This window comes from Chamaea fasciata, unplaced genomic scaffold (assembly GCF_029207755.1).
Source record: "Chamaea fasciata isolate MVZ Bird 193981 ecotype frontalis unplaced genomic scaffold, bChaFas1.0.hap1 SCAF_11, whole genome shotgun sequence".
Lineage (NCBI taxonomy): Eukaryota > Metazoa > Chordata > Aves > Passeriformes > Sylviidae > Chamaea > Chamaea fasciata.
The window spans coordinates 15,610,055-15,626,767 of NW_027094096.1; the positions used below are offsets into that span (position 1 = coordinate 15,610,055).

A 16,713-nucleotide genomic window follows, 5' to 3' on the forward strand; every position below is an offset into this window, starting at 1 on the left:
AACCTGCATTTGCTACAAACCAAGGTAGTGGCTGATTTTTGCAGTGAGGAATGACAACACTGCCTCAAGAGGGTCTCCACTGTAGTCCACTGCATCTCTGGGTAAGAAACACAGTAGAGATGATCCCAAGAGAGATTGGGAAGCACCAAATCCTGGTTCTCCTTTCCTCCAAAGCTGTTCTGAACCATGCAGACATGCTTATAAAGTGTTATGCTGGGATTAAGTGCCCATTCCTTCAGATTTCTCCCTCTCACACTATTAGAGTGATACAAATAAGAATTTATTGAGAATTTAAGGCTGAACATTTAGTTACTGTGCTTTTTCTTGAATGCAACTATTCCTATTTGGTTACACAGCAGGCAAAGCTTTCAGCCAGAGAAAGTCCTCACAGGCAAACACAAAGCAAGGCTTTGCAAGGCTTCAGGCAGAAATACACTGCAAGAGCAGATTTAATATCCTGAAAATTCACCCCTCCACCTCCTCCAGACTGTTGACTAGAGATGAACATGTCAACAGCCTGTACCTGTAGTACAAGTGACATCAGTGCTTCCAACCTGCACCAGTGCAGCTCAACCAGGTGAACTCAAAACATCTTCAGCAGCAGTATGAGATCTCACAGGGACTGCTCACATTCTGGTCCTCAACTCACCTGCAGCATCATCTCACAAGAAATAGATGAGGGACAGGCACTTATTTAACCTAAAAAATAATTTCGGCTCTAACCAGCTAATCACAGCTGAAAGGACAGCCTCTGCTAAGAAAAGCTATTGCTGTATCTGGGTGAATTATATTCCAAATTATTGTGTACAGATCAACTTTACCCATTAATTAACTGCCCTAATTCATTACATTATAGAAGCAACAATGATAATTGCCATGAACATCATGGTGTGACACCAAAGCCACAAACCAGCCAGCACAGCAGCACACAACAGAATCTGAACCATGTGCCTCTGTCCCAGGCCCTGGGCTGTGCTCCAGCCGCAGCCTGGTCCTAGGAAAATTAAGAATTCTTTCCAAGTTTAGACCACATTGCTCAGGACTTGGCCCAGGCAAGTTTTTATATGAGAAACCACCAAAATGGTGATGTCATAATCTCTCTAGCTTATCATGTCTGAATTTTTGTGGGTTTTTTTCCCCTTCCTCTCATATCTAATTGACATTTAACTTCTCCCAGCTATTGAATGTGAATTTCACTATGCATGTCTGAGTTGGTCTCTGTCTTCTCTATATACCCCCACAGCAGCAGAAGACTGTCATCAGATTCATTTAGACCTCTTCACCAGGCTGAGCAAGCCCAGATCTCTCACCCTCACATCATCCTGCCTCCTGACCAGCTTATTGGCCCTCTGCTTTGATTTTCCAGTTTGACAACAAATTTCTTGCATTGTGAAGACCAAAACCAGATTCAGTACTTCATATGCAGTTTCACCAGTGCCTAGTAGAGGTCACCATCTCCCTCAGCCTGCTGATTGTGGTCCTGCTAATGCACCCCATCACACAGACTGCCCACTTTTGCTATGTCTATGTAGTCATAAAATAATCAGTTTGTTGGCTGGGTCAAATCACTAATCCCTGGAGTTCTTTTGGTGCCTGTTATTAAAACTGTCTTCTTTCTATGCTCAGCATTTGCAGTTAAGTGAAGTCTAAGAACCCTAAAATAGTTTTAAAAGTTTGGGTACAAATAAGCTCACTCTTTCTGCAGACCACGTACATCCACAAAAAACCAGTCTCTAACTACACTGCTTTGAATCCTGTGGCATAGACCAATTCACTTGTGAAAGACCAACAGATGGACAGAAAGAGACACCCTCCTCCCCCCTCTGGCTGGTATCAATTCCCATTAAAGGCTCTCCTGTGTCCAGACTGTGCATGCTGACCACTCAATGCAGGCAAAATTGCAATCCACCTTGATTAACTTTCTAACAAGTTCTTTGCACCTCCCTTCTTGTTCCTCTACCAGTCACACTCCTTCCCTCTAAAGTTTTCCTCTAATTAATTCCATATTAAGCACTGAAAATCGGCAGGGTCCTCTCAGTCGCCCCTTGTCCCTTTCTGTGCGGACCCTCCGGGTCCCCAGTGCTAAGCCCACTGGTAAAAAGCTGACATCTGTGCAGCAGCTCCCAGGCTGCACTTTCAGGTACAGCATGTGTTGCACCTTGAACTACCGTCTCATTTCAGACCCCACCATTGAGACCAATTAAGTACAGAGCATGCAAGGAGCTGACCGAGTGTCGCATGCTGGCTATAACCACAAGGACTTAGAGGCCCCAAATCTGTTATTACCAAGCTGTTCCTGACAGCAGCATGCCGCCTCCTAACAAAAAGAATAGATTAAGATCAATCAAGTCTCCCTCTGCTTGTCAGTGGGACTTTGGACCACACCTTCCACCCAAAACTTCCCTCCTCTCCTGCTTCTGAACACCTAGGCAGCTCCAGGCTAACAAGGTGGCTGCTGAGTCAGGCATGAGCTGAACCATATGTTCATAATTAGTTAACTTCTTTCTTTATTGCTAGAAGCACTATCAATAAATCAGTGACAGCCCGTAGTGGCCTTAGGAGATGCAACAAGCCACCCCCAGGCAGCACGGAGCCCTCCCCTCCACGCGGGCAACTGGCCATATTTCATTCCAGCTGTGGCATTGTGCACTGAATTAACTTTATCCTCAATTTAGAAAGCCAGCATGAAATCAAGAGACCTGAGGGAAAGAATAAAGAGAAAGAAAGAGAAAGAGAAGAGGAAGGGGAGGGAGGAGAGGGAGAAATCCTAGCAGGTCAACTAAAGAAAAAGTTTGGTGAGTGACCGTCTACAGGGATGGAGATGCTTAACCCACTGCTGCAAGACTGGTTGTAGGCAGCACATTAATTAATAAGAGCCTTTCTGCCTCTTATTGCCTGGCACTGTGGTTGAAGGATTCTTAGCAGAAGCTGAAGGGGGAACCCAGTGATATAATTGTTTTTTAACCAGTCACTGTTAAGTTGCAGCCTAAATAGCAGGTAAAGCAGAGCAACAGGCAACAGTGGTGCCAGGATGAGTCTGGCCAGACATACCGTGAGCTCTCGGGCTGAGTGCACTCACACGGAGCTGTGTTCAACTTGAGCAAAGTGCTGTGACAGGTCAGATATTCCCAGATCTGGGAAAACACATGGCAACTGTTACACTGACGGGTGTTAAGGCAGATTCCCTATGGGCAGTGGAGAGTGCTGGAGGCTTCCAGACAGCAATTCACAACACCGGATTCCAGAGCCTACCTCTCCTATGGTCCTCACATCTCCATGTGCAAAGTTACACAGGCAACTTGATCATCCACAACTAAATGCTGAAATGCCTGTAGTTAACTCATCCTGGGATCCTTCTGTCTGCCCGGACGCTTCACTGAAACACAACCTGTGCTCGCGGTGCTCTCACTGCCAACTTTCATCTGGTTGAAAATGCACCTGTAAAGGTTATTCCCATAAGGCAGACTAAGGGCTATCACCCTCCTGGAGCCGATGGAACTTTGAAAATGCAGCATAAAATAATTCCTTTCCCCCATGCTGCTCAGTTTCACCCGTCCTCCAAACCTAAATCCAGCTGTAAGACCCTGAGTGAAGGCTTCCTGATTTACCCAGCTGAACCTCCTCGCTGTGCCCGGGCGGGAGCAGAGGGAGGGATGCTAGCAAGCCCTCTAGTGTCCACCTGCGACATTCTTCTATAAAACATCCCAGGGTCCAGGAGTGCATGAAAACCAAAACATTTTCAGCAATAAGGTAACCCTCCAAATTCATGGTACCAAACCACATCTTTGAAAGAATAAAGTCTATAATTAGTGTTACTTTTGAAAATAAAACTGACAGCAATTACAGAGGGCTATTCCTCAGTAAGAATATCTAACATGGCATCTTCCTTATCACGCCTTTAGGGTAAACAAAGCAATAAAAGCAAGTTATTGAAGGGCACTTTGCAGGCCAGCAGCCAACCCAGAATGGAGCACTGTAGGGTCTTCTGGTCTCCCAGTGAAGTATTTTGTCCCAGGGGGCCACACTCCTTTGTTCCCAAGGCACCAAGGGTGCTTGCCCAGACTCTTCCTTGTAGATTTGTATCTCCTGGGTGCTGGAGATTACAGAGAGGTCTAAGCCCTGTCCCTGAACATAAAACTCTCTTAAAATTTGTGGAATTGCAAAACAACATCCCACAGCTAATAGCTGATAATCCCAGATTAAATTAGTTCAGTTCACATGAAGCTGCAATTTCTCAAACAACAGTACACCTTTCCAGCTCTATGAGGGAAGTCAGCAAACACTGATCAGAGCCAACAAGGTCCCCATGTACATGTCAGGAGTCTGCTGAGCTTCAGTGCTGGCCATGGATGACAGACCAGTCATTGCAGCTTCTGTGGGTGGGAAGAGGTCTCATTTCTGTCTGACTAAAAAGAGAGAAAGGAGAGATGATACAGAATCCCCATGAGCTTCTGGGCAGCTCAAGAGCTGCCATTTAAGTCTCCGTTCCTTCCAGTCACTTCAGGAGACTCAGACACAAGACCCTGGAGCCAGGAGAACATCTCCACTCCAAAGCCTGCCCTGTTGCACTGTACTAACCCCTTCTTTCTTTCTCTGCTGTACTATTACAGTTTGCAATGGAATTGTAAAATTACAGTAAGGCATGGATGAATCCTGCTCTCTCATCCAGGAGCAGTTAAAAACCAAATACTTCTATTGTTTCTTATTCACTCTCAGGCCTTTTTACATGGCTTTGGCACAGTATGAGGCTGCCAAATTGATACAAACCTCCCCCCACCGCTTTCTCCTCCAGGATACCATATAATATACTAGACCAAAAAAATCCTGTCTGCAGTTATTATCCACTGCACATCAATTCTACAAGGGAAGTCATGCTGCCATTGAAGTGTGCAAACTTTTGGTTAAAATTAAATTTCAGCAAAAATTCAGGGAAGAAAACAGCTCTGATGTGTTTTGAATGGAATTCTTTTAAAAGGCTTTGGGATTTGGAAGACATTTACTCTTTTAATCCATTATATCAAAATAATTGACAAAATCACAATGAAACATTTTGTTCCTTCCTAAAAACAAAAACCAAAGAGGGGAAAGAAAAAAATCTCTCAGAGAATTAAAAAGCATTCAGGTTTCATTCCAACGAGCTGGGCGTCAGGACCTCGGCATTCTTCAAGAAAAGAGATTATTGTCTCCAGCCAGCTCTGGTGTAAGCCTGTAAAATCCTCTGCCAATCTTTTAGATGAATTACCAGCCAACTAATTCCTTTTCATGGCCAGTTCATCGAACACTACCTGCATGGACTAGGAGCTGGAAATTTTGTGTATACAGACAGAACTGTTTTACTAGGATATCTCCCCAGTGACTTACTGCTGTAACTCAGCCTTTGAAAAGTATGCACAAAAACCCTGACATCTTTCTCAGCTCATGACAACAACATCCTTCACCTTCTGACCCCAAACACATTTACACACGTCCTAGAATCTTTCTTTCATTATTGATTAGGGAAGGCAATGCCATACAGCTCTGCAATGAAGAGATGCCCTCACACATATTTACTCAGATCAGAGATCTCTGCCAAACATACCAACTGCCAGCCAAGAATGGAAAGTGCCCAGCTCTACACCCAAAGGAAGATGGAGAGAAGCCAGACTGCCAACTCCTGAGCCACAGCCAAGAGGAAAAGCACTGTTAAATAGGTGAAGCCCAGTACATTGGTCCTGGCAGCACCGTTCACACAGGAGGAGCTCAAGGGCCAGGTTAGAAGTAGGCAGATGCACACATCAGTGGATGATCAGACACGAGACCCCAGTCAGCTCTGCATCTGGTCACATGAAAATTCATCCTAATTTGGACTAAACCTGTGAGCTAAGCTTTTCTGGCAGGTCTCCCTGCAAAATAGTTTGACTTCAATAGAAAACACCATGGAGAAAAACATGGCTTTTCAGCACACGGGTCTTTCTCTCGCAGGCGCAACAATTACCCCAAAACCACGATGGTCAACACCCCGAGCATACTCAAGAAAAACTGTTTCTGACATCTGCTATTTAACCCTGGGACTACCTCAGTGCATTTGTTTGCTCTGCTGAATCACTTTCTGTGATGTAAAGGTTACTTAGCTGCAGCATGGCAGCTCAGTGCAGTGGGAACCTCTGGAATGAGGGACATTGACAGCAGCAGCATGCTGCTGCTGCCAGCCAAGAACAGCCTTTGCTTCCATAACTACATCATGGTTTATATTAAACCTCCCATCCAATTAACCCCCAAACGTCACAAAAAATGATCAGTTCACAATTAATTTGCTTTTCTGGAGCCAATTGGTCTCAGCCAAGAACAAAGGGACTCATTTGGCTAGGGGCTACATGAGGACATTTTTTATTACAGAAATGTGATATCTAAGCAGACACACCAGTCCTGACTGATAGATAAGGAACTGAAACAAAGATGCAGAGACTGACTTAGGTCTATACCATAAATGGGTGATGTCCTGAAAGTTTCAGGCATTTAAGTGCTAGTATAAAACTGTACAATATCAGACCCAGGAGCAGAACATATTTCTCTTCCACACACCAACCAGACTGGCAACAGTAACAAACTCTCATCTGCAGTTTTCAGGAGAACCCATCAACTCATCAAAAACCAGCACTGAGATCAGGACCTCAGAGTTCTTTTATGATACAATTCCAGCCAAAGGAAAGGGCAAGAAACAGGCAATAAATAGAGAGTGGGATGAGTTCTGAGAGAAAATGTCCATAGGATACTAAACCAGCGCAATTAGTGTCCTCTGACAAAAGGTCAATATTCCCAGTAGAATTAATGAAAACATTCAAAAGAACCCCCCAGAATTATAAAATTCATTATTTTTTTTATCCTCTCACTCTCAATGACATTCTGCAAGCATTCTGTAAACACACTGTGTTCATAAAACTTCCACTTTTTCCATTTGCCTTTCCACTTCAGGGAAAACTCATTTCTGTACCTAGGGGTGTAATTAAGTGCGATTTAGAGGTCTGCTTCTCAGACAGCTGGCAAAACAGAAAAACAATTACACAAATCCAGACAAACACAGCATAGATTGTTGTTTATAACACATAAAATGGTACACAGGGTAAAAAGGAAAAAGTTAAAGCCACAAATGCCCATGAACAAAGTCAGATTGGAAACTGGAGTGAAATTTTGAAGAGTAAAAAGCAGTACCAGCATCACAAGAGCAAGTCTCTTCTAGTCCTGGATCTTGACAAGCAGTTATCTGTGCTTACCTAACAGATCTCTCTTCAAAGCAGGGACCTGCTGTTCCTTTTGAAACAACAACTACACCCACAGGAGAGACCCAAGATTTTTTTGTTAGCAGGGGTGATAACAGATGGGGGAGCACTTGTGGACACAACACATGACACAGATGCTATTCAAACATGGTCCTTAAACATTTCACCTGTAAGGATATTCTGTACATAAAAACTGTCATTATCTATGTAGAAAACCTTCAACTTTTTCAGATAAATTCCATCCTCTAGTCACCGACTCACCAGTCTTGCTGTGAGAAACTGCAGGTAAACCCAGAAAGGTGTTTTGCAGTTTTCCCATCTTGTAGTCATTTTTTTTTCTCCTTTGTTCTAAACTATTGTGAAACTCCACAGTACCAAAAAGTATCAGCATGGGAGAGCTGGAGCCCAACAGCACTGAAGACTCAGTTTGACTTAACTTCATTTTACAGGAAATAAAGCCCATGGGTGTATTCACTGCTACTTGACAGTGATTTCAAGATAGTAACTGGTGTGAGAGACTGATGAGAAACATAAAGACTGCCCTAAAATACACCAGAAAGATATAAAAGAGATAGATTTCCCCATGCTTTTCTCTAAACAGTGGTGTGTTACACAGCAACCTGAGTAACTTTGGTCATCCATCTGAGTAACAAATTAATACCAGCTGGAATATTTTCTGAGATGGGTTCCTAAGGTTAGGAAAGATTGCAAAAGAACCTGCCTCCTTTGACCTAAAGAAAAAGACAATGTGTGACAGCGCTTTGCAAAGACATCAAGGCTAAACACTGGAGAGGGGGATGAAGCGTCTAAACTAGAGCAAGAGTTTGGCACATGGACAAAAGGGATTATACCTGCTATGAATACATTCAGCCTGGAAACTAGAAAGTGTCCAGCCATCAGAGCTCAGAGTACGGTGTAGCCTCACAGTGGGAATAACATAAGGAAAATAACCTAATTAGTTTTAAGAGGGAGATTGAAAAGTTTAAGAATGTCTCAACAGCAGGGGACTGGATTTGGGAAGTGCCTTTTAGTCCTGCGTTCAAGGAGGAAGACTGATCAGAAAAACAGCCATAACCTGTATCTGCATAAATTCCCTTTCAAAAGCATTTTTGCAAATCGGTCTCAACAGGTTTAATTTCTCACACCTTTGGCTCACAAGCACGATCAGAGATTCATGCAAGTGCCAGGCACCTGTGTGTACCTGTCTATAGGTTAATATCCTGAGTTATAAACTGCAATAAGCAGTAGGAGCTCCAGATGAACAGGAAAATTAACAGATTATTTTTATTTAGGTGTTTTTTTACACACACATCATTGTGTGATTGTTACTGTGACTTCGACCTCTTCCATCATCATGTGTGACCATCAATGCATTACTTTGCAAAATTAGGTGTTTCTGTCCTTTAACAGCATTTTTCTTTCTTTGGCAGTCACCTAAAGTGTATCTTCCCAAACCTATCAGGGCTCTGATTTGGCTCTTTTACCCATATACCACCTTTCACTCCCCAGCATATCAACCTTGGTGAGTCGACCTGAATTCCTCGAGCTGAGAAAGCCGAGCACTGTCAGCCCCCAGCCAACACCACACCAGCCGTGCAGACCCAACAATGGAGGGCCCACGGGCTTCCAGGTGGGTTTGAGATGTCTCCAGAGACAGAGACTCCACACCCTCCCTGGGCAGCTCTTCCAGTGCCTGTCACCCTCAATAGAAAGTTCTTCCAGATGTTGAGGTGAAAGTTCTTGTGTCCTAGTTTATGGCCATTGTTCCTCATCCTGTCGCAGGGCACCACTGAAAAGAGTCTGGCACCTTCCTCTTGACCCCCACCTCTGAGATACTTATATTGCATTAATGAGATCCCCTAAGGGGAGTCCCCGTTTCCTTAGTCTCTCCTCATAACAGAGGTGCTCCCCTTGGATTACCCCCTGGATGTGCTGTTCAGACACCCAGCTCTCCTCTCTCTGCTGCAGCCCCGACAGACGACACGGGGGGCACCCCCTGCGCAGGGCATCCCTGCCCTTCACCCACTGCAGCCTCCTCTGCACCTGCCTCTCCCCCTCCGGGGCCAGGCGGGCACCTCCCGACCTGCCTGGAGCCGGGCACCGGGAGCGGGGCAGTCCGGGCACCGGGAGCGGGCAGTCCGGGCACCGGGAGCGGGGCAGTCCGGGCACCGGGAGCGGGGCAGTCTGGGCACCGGGAGCGGGCAGTCCGGGCACCGGGAGCGGGGCAGTCTGGGCACCGGGAGCGGGGCAGTCCGGGCACTGGGAGCGGAGCAGTCGGAGCCCCGGGAGCGGGCAGTCCGGGCACCGGGAGCGGGGCAGTCCGGGCACCGGGAGCGGGGCAGTCCGGGCACCGGGAGCGGACAGTCCGGGCCCCTCAGCAGAGACCGCGGCTCCCCCCGGCACCATCCCCGCGGGCGGGGGCGGCGCGGGCTGATGACGCCGCCTTGGGCAGCCCCAGCATGGCCGTGGTTCGGGCGGCCCCGGCCGGCGCTGCGGGGCCCGGAGCCGCTGGCGGGGCCCGGCGGGATCCGCGGGGCGCTCGCCTCTCGCACGGGGCCGCTGCGGGCGCTGAGGGCTCCTCCAGCCTGCCCGCCCCTGCACCTCTCCTCTCCCGGCTTCACCCGGCACCCCCGGGCCGTTACCCAGCGCGCTGCCGCCCGCGGGGCCCCAGAGCAGCGGTGCTTGCCTGGGCTGTGCCCGGTGTGAGGGGCCGGCGGTGCCGCAGCGCCCTGCGGCAGCTCAGCTCAGGGAAAAGGGACCAGACCCGGCCCGGGGGCTGCGCTGGGCCTTGGCGCGCGTTGGGCGTGTGTCACAGAGCTCCTGTCCCCTGGTAGCCAGCAGATGACAGCCGTGGGAGTGGGCTACCACAGCAGTTATCAAATGTGCTTGCTGCGGGTTAAGAAAGCTAAAGGGTGAGCCCAGGCACTGCAGGCTCAGAGTGTGAGGTCTTTCTAAAACACTTCTGTTGAAAAAGAAAAAAGAAGAAAAAAGAAAAGCAGGAGATGGCAGTGGTTTCATTTGGTGCAGCTGCCAGTTTACCTTGGGCAAAAACCTAGGAAAATAAGCCAGTAATAAAATAGTGGAAGCCAAATGGCCCTCTTGGTTTGTCCCTCAGGTGTTGTCCCTGAGGCTTGCTTTTGGGGAACAGCACTGAGCGTCCTCCAGGGGAGAAAGGAAAGACCATCCCATATGCCAGCACGGCCCGACCTCAGTCCAGCCTCGCTCTCGCTGGCTGCAGACAGGTCAGGATAGCACCTGGAACAGCTCTTGCCATGGCAGGGGCAGGATCCTGGTGGAACAACTGCTCTGCTATTGCCTTTATTCCCACCATTCCCTATGCTATTCAAAGACAGATCCTCAGTGAGGACTTTTGGTTTGACTTTTTTGTTCCCCCTCTGGGAAAAACTCAAGTTTGTCCATGGATTTTGATTGCTACATAAATCTGATGTGAATTAGAAGTGATTATGCGGAGACAATCTCTGCCTTTCACATATCTGTTTGTGGCTTTTGCAATGTTATGATAGTAGGTCCTTTATGATAGTAATTTTTTTACCACTGCCACATTTATATCCTGAGATGTTCTGGAAGCCTGGGGCTTGACAGAAAACATTCTCGATATAGTGAGACATTTGCAGGAGCTTGTCATTGCAGACTCTGTTGTTCTGACACCTGCCCTGTCTTCCTCACAACTGTCCACAGAAGTGCTCTGAATCATACTTGCTTCTACAAACCTCTGAGAAGCCGGGCAAAACCCACTCCATCAGCCAGGCAGGTTGGACAAACTTGTTTCTTCCTGCTGTATTTTACAGCTGCAAACAAGGCTTCAAAACAAAACAAATCAAAAAACTCACCAGCAACACCAGCAGCCTTATTCTGAACATGTGGGATGTTTCCCTGGATGCCTGTTCATTTCCTGGAGTGAAACTCAGACGCACCAGTTCACTGCTGCCCTGAAGTGTGTGGAAGATTTTTTTTTTTTTTTTACTTCTCCCTCCTTTTCTTTTCCCTCCTTCCTTGTGTTGATTTGTGGGACCAGAATGACTTTGATTTCAGCAAGTTTGCTGTTTATTCACGTCACAAGTTTGACAGCTTTACACCAAATCAGATTGCTGGGTTTCAGGAGAGCTCTGAGGCGTCACTGGGAGCTCCTTTAGATTAAACTCGCCTCCCCGGTCTCCCCCCTCTCCCCCTCCTTCAGAGCCATTTAAACCTCTCTGGGGCTTTAACAGAAACGTGCTCCCAAGACCTGCATTTCATTGTGCCACTAATATGGTAAGTGCTCTTTGCATTTCTCTCGACCTCGAGGCAGAGGAGGAGAAGCTGGTTTCTCCCTTGGGGGAGTGCAATAGATTTTGTGCCCTCTTAAGATGGGAAAGAAAGAGGGCTCTCCTCTACCTGCCAGTGCAGTCTCTGCAGCTCTGCCTTCCCATGGGTGGGCAGACTCCCTGACTGAGGCTCCAAGCTCTGCCGTTGCCTTTCTTGCAGAAATTTAGAGTTGCTGCAGATGAGGCTTACTTGGAGGAGGGAGAAAGGGTGATTCCACAGACAACCCCAGGCTTTGCGGTCTGGAACTCCTGCAGAACTGCAGGGGCAGAAGAGAGTGCGAGCAGCCAGGAGGTGACTCTGCTTGCTCTCTGCTGCTGCTTTAGAGCTGAGTCGAACGCCCATGGTAGTCAAGGGACAGCATGGGACTTCCCTTCACCCTAAACCCACTCAGGACCGTAGCATTTCCCAAGGGCTTGCAGAACACTGAGCCGCCTCCCCGGCCGGGCTGTGCTCGGAGCCCCAGTGCTGCGGGGGCTGGCGGGGCGGCGCTGCCCGCGCTCGGCGCACGGAGCGGTGCCACCGGGAAAACGGGGAGCGGGCACCGGGTCAGGGCTCGGGGGCCGGCGGCGCCTGGCAGGGGCGGCGGGGCTGCCCCGCGACGGCACCTGAGCACAGCCCGGCCGGGACGGGACAGCAGCGGCCAGAGCGCTGCCCCGCCGGGCGCTGCTGCCGGGGCGCGGCGGGGCCGGGCCGGCACCGCCTCTCCTCGGGGCCCGCCGGCGGCTGGGGACGGGGCCCGCCGAGCGCCCCATCGCTTCGGCCCCTTCCCTCCGCAGAGCGCCGGCCGGCCGTGCCCGGAGCCGGACTTCGCCGGGGGCTCCGGCTGCGCCTGCCCCTGGTCCGCCCCCGGCGGTGTTTCCAAGGAGACCTGGGCCGCCGTCTGCGCCGCGGAGCCGCCGCACAGCCAGGGCCGGCGGGAGCCTCGGCCGCCGGGTGAGTGCGCTCAGCTGCCGCCGGGGCGGCGGGACCGGCCGCGGCCCCGGCCGGGCTGGGAGCGGAACGGGACCGGGAGCGGTGCGGGGCCGGGCTAATCCTCGCTCTGGTCCGCAGGCCAGTTCTGCAGCCCGCAGTTCGATGCACAGGACGCGGCGTGGCAGGGAGACCAGCTGTCCTCCCAGCTCTACAGAAACAAGCAGGTAAAGGCTCCTCGTCCCCCAGCACATCCAGGCTCACCCCACGAGGCTCCCGAACTTTATGTTTCGTATGGCACCTTCTGGGTTGGCTTTTGGTATGTCTCCCTGTCACTGGCACGGATGTCGGAAGTGACACAAAACTGTTGTTCCTTATGTGAAGTATTTGTCTCCCCATGTTGTCCTGTGAAGTTGGACCAACTGTGGTGGGGTTCCCGAGCCATTCCTCCACTCTTACATCCTATTGCAGCAGCAGCCTTGGCACTAAAGAAAACCAGGGGCATGAACTGGGGGTCCCTCAGGCTCTGATGATGCTATTGGCTAAAAAGAGGTAGTGTGAATCCTCCTGATTCCACCAGGTTTGACTTCATGGGAAATGATTCCACCAGAATTGCCTAATTACATGGAAGATCAATCATTTTGACCAATAGGTTTTCCTTGTTACTTTATTTTCACTTACCTTTCATGTAAAAGAAAGAGACAGGAGAAACTCTGAACTGTCTTGGATGAAGGAACTCCAGATGGATGATTCTGATGAAGTACTTGGAATGATGTTTTGATACAGTGAAGTCAGTGAAAATTCAGATATTAGCTTAAAGGTCCCTGGAATCAAACCAGAGTTCCAGATATCAGTGTACTTCTTTCTTTGGCTCTGCCTCAATCATTTAAATATGTTCTTGACTGAGTCTGTGCTCAGCAGATGCCTGTGGTCCTTGGCAGAAGATTCCTTGTCCTCCTAAAGAGGTCTCCAGAGCTATGATCAGGAGCCAAAAATCTATCTGTAAAACACTTAGATTTCCCATGGAAAAGTGTTAGGTGTCTGCCATTCCTGTTCAGCTTTTGAGACCAGGGATTATCTCAACTCTGTATGTGTACCATGGCTGGCACAGTAGGGTCCACAACTGAAGAGATCACCGAGTGCTGCTGTATCATAAGGCAAAAGCAAATGCATTTTCCTTCTGCACTCTACCCCCATAAATCGTTAGTTTGCAGCTCCTCCTCCTTTTTTGCACCAGCCAGCTATAAATGGGAAGGAGGAGTGCAAAGGGATGTTTACTGCAGCTCAAGAGGAGATCCTGAAGCTGCTGTCATGCCCGTGACCATTTCTGGCTGCTCACAGGGCTACCTGTAATTCTTTTCTATTATTATTCTGCAGTTGCAGGTTTTTTCAGAGTAATCTTCTCAAGCACTCACTTAAAGATTTAAGGAAGTCAAAAGTGAAAACTGAACAGTCATGCCACTTAGATTTATAGAGACAAGAGGCTGGAGGGGGTGGGTTGAGCTCACAAAGCAACACCCAGATCATCAAATCCAAGCAGCTTGTACCAGAGGGCAATTGCTATTAAGTTACAGAGTCAACACCTATTCACCAGTATCTCTATTCCACAGCTTCAAGATACTTTGCTTCAGAAGGAAGAGGAACTTGCTAGGTTACATGAAGAAAATAATAACCTCCGACAATACCTGAATTCTGCCCTGATTAAGTGTTTAGAAGAAAAAGCCAAGGTATTGTGTTCAAACCTGTCATACAAATGTGTGCAGAAGGAACAGGTTGCTTAGGTACAGTCCAGTAAAATATATGGAAAATCTAAGTGTGGCGACAACCTGCAGTGGAACTCACACTCACATTTAAATTCACAAAGGTGACAGTTTCTTCCAGGAATGATATGCTGTCAGGTTCTGACTGTGGAGACAGTGTAGCACCTGGAATAATTAAGTTTAATTTATTAGTTAGTTATAAGTAAGTTACGATTATATAGTCAAGGTAAAATTGTTCCCTCTAGTGCTTTTTTCAGTAAAAAGTTCAAATTTGAATATATGTTTTTGAATGTCTCTGTTTTGTCAATTATCCGTTTGATAAGGATTTATTTTTTCCAGTTTATTAATTAAAAAGTTGTGTGTGTTTTTTTGTTCTTAATGGTGAAATACAAAATCAAACACTTCAGGTTGGACGAAACATTCTGTTAAACTGTGAAGGGTTGTTCTTTTAACATTTGGATTCTTTGTCTCTCATCTAAACAAAAATAGCTTGTCAGCTTAAAGACATTTTTTGCTATTCCAGCCTTGCCCATGAAACTGAACTATTGATTATTTGCTCAATTCTGTGGATTGGGCACGAGGTAAAAAAGACTTTGGGACATAAGAGACTTTCCTTTTCCATCCTGTTGATGAGTTGATAGTGTGACATGTCCTCCTTCCCATGGCCAGACCTGGCTCCTGGCAGTAGAAAATATCTCCTTCCCTGGGGACAGCAGGGAGACACAGCCACCCCGTATCACGTGGAGAAGGGCCTGGTGTGGAACTGTCATGGGAGGTGTCTGAGCAGTGAATTCGTGACATGGTGGGGACCTTCCTTGTTTATTCTTACCTTCCTTTGACCATCCCAGGATGCCTGAAGGGCCCTTGTCCTGGGATAATGACAGCTGAGGTGAATTGATGAGTGCAGGGCCACTCAGTGCTCTGAGCACTGCCTGGTCAGGATCACCCCTGTCCCAGCATGAGTTACCTTTGCATCCTCCCTCTTTGTCAGCAGTTTGGGTCACTTTGGGTCAGGCTTTGTCAGGCTGCCACTTTGCCACCCATGCCCTGCTCACCTGCCAAGTGCTGCTGGCACACAGAGCCCCGGGCTGGGAATGCCCTCAAAGCACAGGTCTTATTGACATGGTCACACTCTTCTCTTTCAGGGACAATGTTGTTGCAGACACTGTAAAAATACAAAATAGTTGGTCATACCCATGTGTTTAAGCAGAAGGTGAAAAAAAGTGTCTCTGTAAGGACAGTAGTAACCAAGTAGTAACCACCTTGTGCATCTGAGGTCAGAAATATGTTGCTCTCAGGTATCTAGAAATTCAAGTTTTAACCTTCTGTCTCCACCTTGTTGTTCTGGTTTTTTTAAATAGAAACTTCTGTCTGGCCATGGGCAAAAAACCTGTGCTATCCTCAAAAGTACCAAGAGGAGATTAAAAGAGGACCACTGCTTTGTTCCTCAAGAAACTCCTCATGCTTCCAAAGCTAGAAGGAACCTCTTCAATGAATTCACTGCCTGTGAAGAGCAAGCCAGCCCTGCTGTGGACAGCTGGGTCTTGCAGACCTTAGGATTAAAAGATGTGAACACCATTGATGAAGCTTCAGCTAACTACAGTGCCCTGTCCCCAGACCTCAGAAAAGACACGTACTGCCTGAGCCCTGGGGGAGCAGTGGACTATGAGCACAGGGAAGGAGCAGCAGCATTGTTTAGCTGCAGCAACATGCCTCCAGCCAGCAGCAGCACCCATCCATGCAGCGAGGATTCTCCCTTCCTTCCCCAATTTTCTCCAGCACCATGCGTCTCCTCGCCAGTGCCAAGTGTTCCCTCCCTCCCAGCCTGTGGGTTACCTTATTTGACTGGTGGTTTGTCACCCAACAAGACAGAGGTGGCCTTCACCACGTCCCTGAGTCCCCACCGCAATGTGAGGACACACAGCTTCCACCAAGGACAGGCCTTTGTGCGCAGGGACGACGACGGGGGCTGGAGATTCACCTGGGTGCCCAAGCAGGCTGAATGATGCACCTGGATCAAGGCTCAGCCACAGGGGATGTGGGAGTCACACCTTACCTTGTGCATCAGACAGGTTCAGGCAGAAAAAAGGACCCCTTTTGGGCTTCTTTAAATGCTACTCTGTCACTAACCCACTCCTCATTCCCCTCACAGATTTTCACAGATGTGACCCCAGAGTGCACTTGGACAATTTTCTGCCCCATATGTTCAAACTGGATTCCTTTCTCTTGTGCCTGTGTTGAGATACCTGCTTTTACTTGTTTCCTGGGTTTCTGTCATCAGCTCTTCCATGTTACTGATAGTTTCCAGGCTGGAGGGCTTTCACCTTTAATGATCACTTTCACAAGCACCAAACTGGAAACTGCTTTGGGAATACACCTGTCTCACTTTGGGAATAGCACCTCTCTCACAGATACCCACAAATAACAAAGGATGCATAGTTTGGAGGCTGAGGATCAGCAGT

The 16,713-nt window shown here is 48.1% G+C and overlaps 1 protein-coding gene across 1 annotated transcript; it reads left to right on the forward strand.

The window, feature by feature from the left end:
- Positions 1–11,941: 11,941 nt before the first annotated feature.
- Positions 11,942–16,495, forward strand: GMNC (geminin coiled-coil domain containing). The gene is made up of 4 exons (XM_066193852.1): positions 11,942–12,515; positions 12,633–12,718; positions 14,102–14,218; positions 15,613–16,495. Exons 1-4 carry the CDS (start codon positions 11,942–11,944, stop codon positions 16,255–16,257), a joined length of 1,422 nt encoding a protein of 473 aa, XP_066049949.1. The 3' UTR covers positions 16,258–16,495.
- Positions 16,496–16,713: the final 218 nt, after the last annotated feature.